The sequence below is a fragment of the Penaeus chinensis genome, chromosome 38 (assembly GCF_019202785.1).
Source record: "Penaeus chinensis breed Huanghai No. 1 chromosome 38, ASM1920278v2, whole genome shotgun sequence".
Taxonomy (NCBI): domain Eukaryota; kingdom Metazoa; phylum Arthropoda; class Malacostraca; order Decapoda; family Penaeidae; genus Penaeus; species Penaeus chinensis.
In genome coordinates this window covers 19,099,483-19,102,573 of record NC_061856.1, presented here as the reverse complement: position 1 = coordinate 19,102,573, position 3,091 = coordinate 19,099,483, and the positions used below count along the sequence as shown (strand labels likewise).

The 3,091-nt window shown below is 38.3% G+C and overlaps 1 protein-coding gene across 1 annotated transcript in view; it reads right to left on the bottom strand.

The window, feature by feature from the left end:
* Window positions 1-560: 560 nt before the first annotated feature.
* Window positions 561-3,091, bottom strand: part of LOC125046008 (protein amalgam-like) — a 12,215-nt gene continuing 9,684 nt past the window's right edge. Inside the window, exons 7-12 of the mRNA XM_047643594.1 lie at window positions 2,992-3,089; window positions 2,752-2,838; window positions 1,965-2,177; window positions 1,583-1,793; window positions 1,346-1,445; window positions 561-1,100 (exon numbers count right to left, since the gene is read on the bottom strand). Of these exons, the coding sequence (XP_047499550.1) occupies window positions 1,351-1,445; window positions 1,583-1,793; window positions 1,965-2,177; window positions 2,752-2,838; window positions 2,992-3,089 (704 nt within the window). The 3' untranslated portion in view covers window positions 561-1,100; window positions 1,346-1,350. The remainder of the gene's footprint in view (window positions 1,101-1,345; window positions 1,446-1,582; window positions 1,794-1,964; window positions 2,178-2,751; window positions 2,839-2,991; window positions 3,090-3,091) is intronic.

Here is a 3,091-nt window from a genome sequence, read left to right as displayed (position 1 = left end):
ATATATATATATATATATATATTTATATATATTTATATTATGTTATATATGTGTGTGTATATATATGTCTATAAATGTATACACATATATTTATACATACATATATATATACTGTATATATATGTAAAATTGTATGTGTGTGCTTGTTTGTGTGTATGTGTGTGTGTGTGGTGTGTGTGTGTATATGATTATATAAATGCATGTTTATATTACTTGTACATATGCTGGATTATGTTAACCCTTTGAAGATATTGACATCTTTCCATGTATTTCCACCTCTTTCCACATCTACCCAAAATCCAGAGCACTTTACCAGTACCTTGTGCATACACACGTTATGTTAATATGTAGGCTATATATCCATATCTGCATCACTTCACATCCTGGAATCGATGCATTTACTTTGTCTTCTATATATTTTGCTTTTCTATTTGGTTTCGAGCTTTTAATCTTTCGGAATATCAAATCTTCATTTCATTTTACAGTTCAGCCATCTGCAGGAGCTACAGCAATAATTTTCTTAAGTTATTGACAAGAAGATGATTAAGAAGAAAATAGCCTTATTGATAAACATTTTTATTAAAACATTAGGACAAAAACAAATAACAAATGCGCTTCTTAAGGGACATTTCACAGGAATTGTAGTATAATTTCCCATTTAATGATTACAATTAGGTTTTCTTACAAATGCGTTGAAACTTTAATTAGACAAAACGCCACTTTGTTAACAAGCATGGGATCCTATTTTCAAATCAGTTCTGTAAAAACCTATGTTCTATATCAAGTAAAAAAACACAAACTAAACGACAAACTGAAACATTAAAGCTAGCACATTCCATGCCTGGATAATTTTATATTCGTAAATATCAGGGGACAGGACATTTATCATGGAATATCCATGTGTAAACAACATTTGTTTAACAGGCATTTTCAGGTGCCTAAACTGAAGCATTTTTTTTTTTCTAATGAATCAAGGATATGTACAAATACATTTGACACATGACTGTATGCTTTGACCAAAATCAGATTAATAATCACATGTTTTGTCACGGTCATTTGAAGAATGATCATGCTGTTGACCCCGCTTGTTGACTATTTACCTGTGTGAGAAGTACAAGAATTAAATACAGAACGATGGTGGTGACAATAGTAATAATAATGCCAACCATAATCTAGATGAGACTTTGTTATTTCGAAGGCCGTAAGGAATTATGAATGAGAGCAAACAATTTTATTTGGCAAAATGTGCTAATAAAGTCTGGATATCATTATCTTCATCTTTATAATAAGTAATAATTTATCAGTGCCACTCTTAGTCACTATTGTAAACAGCATTATTTCATACCGTCTTTAATCCTGCATGAGGCGAGCAACTTGCGGCAGCCGAGACACCAGCGCCATGCTCATCTTCCACCACTTCCACGAGTCCTCGTTCGTGCTCACCACTGCAGAAGGGAAAGCAATTGTTTGATTATTGTCAAAACAGTGGGCAAAGGAACTGATTCTCTCTTTTTTTGCTGACACCTTAATGCTATAAAAGTATATATATATTTATTTTTTCCACAAAGAGACGTGCACCAACCTTCGACGGGCTCGAGCGGAACGGAGAACCTGAAGACTTCCCTCTGTTCAGGTCCGGGTTTGTTGTGCACCGAGACGGGCGTCACCATGATCTCATAGGTCTCGCCTGGATTGAAGGTGACATCAGTGCTGCCGCGGTACATGGTCGAGGAGCCACTCACAGGGTCGCGAGTCCCGGGCACGTTTATGGTCATTACCAAGTCCGAGCTCGTCTGGATAGGGGTATGTATGTAGAACTTAGATGCAGAAAACTAGAAACTAATATAAATATGTGGTGGAATTTCATCATATGTATGGTTATACAAACGTAACGGCTATTCACTATTTATTTCGTGACCGGCAAAAAATCACTTAAGCTGGTATAAAATTTCTGACGCGGTTACCTCCCTGTAGGCGAAGTAGTAGTAGTTGATGGGAGACAGGCTGTTGACTTCCCAGGACACACGGTACATGTAGGCACTGCCAGTGGGCTCCGCACCCAGCACACGTACAGGTCCCGGGGCGGCGGTCACTGTGATGGTCTCCCGGTCGCGTCCTTTTTCGTTGTAGCCATAACACTGGTACTCTCCGAGGTCAGATGGCCTCATGTCAGTTAGCTGCAACAGGGGGAAACGTTGGACCATGTGGACAGGAGTTTTAGAATTGATCATCTTCGTTATAAAGATTAGAGTTCGTTGAAATTAAAGGAGTTATGAACATAGCTACATCCAGACCACGGTATTTAAAGAATAAGATATTTGAATTCACAAAGTAATTTTTTTAAAAAGAAAAATCGCATTAAAATATACATCTGTAATCTGTGGTGTCGTAATAGCATGAGTAACTCAAAACAAGCGAATTTGCCCTTATTTAGTTTGCAGTATTCCACTCCCAAGATATTTGAAAAATTAATAAGATTATGATAGTCAAGTAAACAAAATAAAATACTCTGGAAAAGTATCCAACAGTTTAGAATAAGACAAAATGTAGTCACCGCCTCGCCTGAGTCTTGTATTCCATATTTCTGCACTCTGAGAATGTATGCTTGGAATTGAACTGGAGATCATTTATGAAAAATGTTACAAAAATTAATAGATTCTGTAAGCACAAATAACATCTAGGGTAAATCTAAAGTAACAGCGGAGACCTTTCTAGGTTTCACTGTGGACTCCTGACTGTGGACTGACTTACCTGCAGGTAGTGAAACTCGCCCCTGGAGGAGACGCGGCGGCGGGGATCGTTCTGCCTGATGGGGCCTTGGGAGTCATACCATGACATCTGAGAGAGACATTCTATTAGGCCCTTTGTTGGTTACCACTTCTATATGCCTTAACAAAGTTCCATAGATCCAAGGCTATTTTGCTTTTACATAATCAAAGTTGCTGAAATGTTATTTTGTCAGGCAACAGTCGAATGTTTGGCGATACTCACATGCGGGGCAGGAGACCCTTTCACAGTGCAGGAGAGGAGAGCAGTCAGGTCGTCTGTCGAGGCCACCACCTCCGTCTGGTCGACTTCCACGTCCACATCT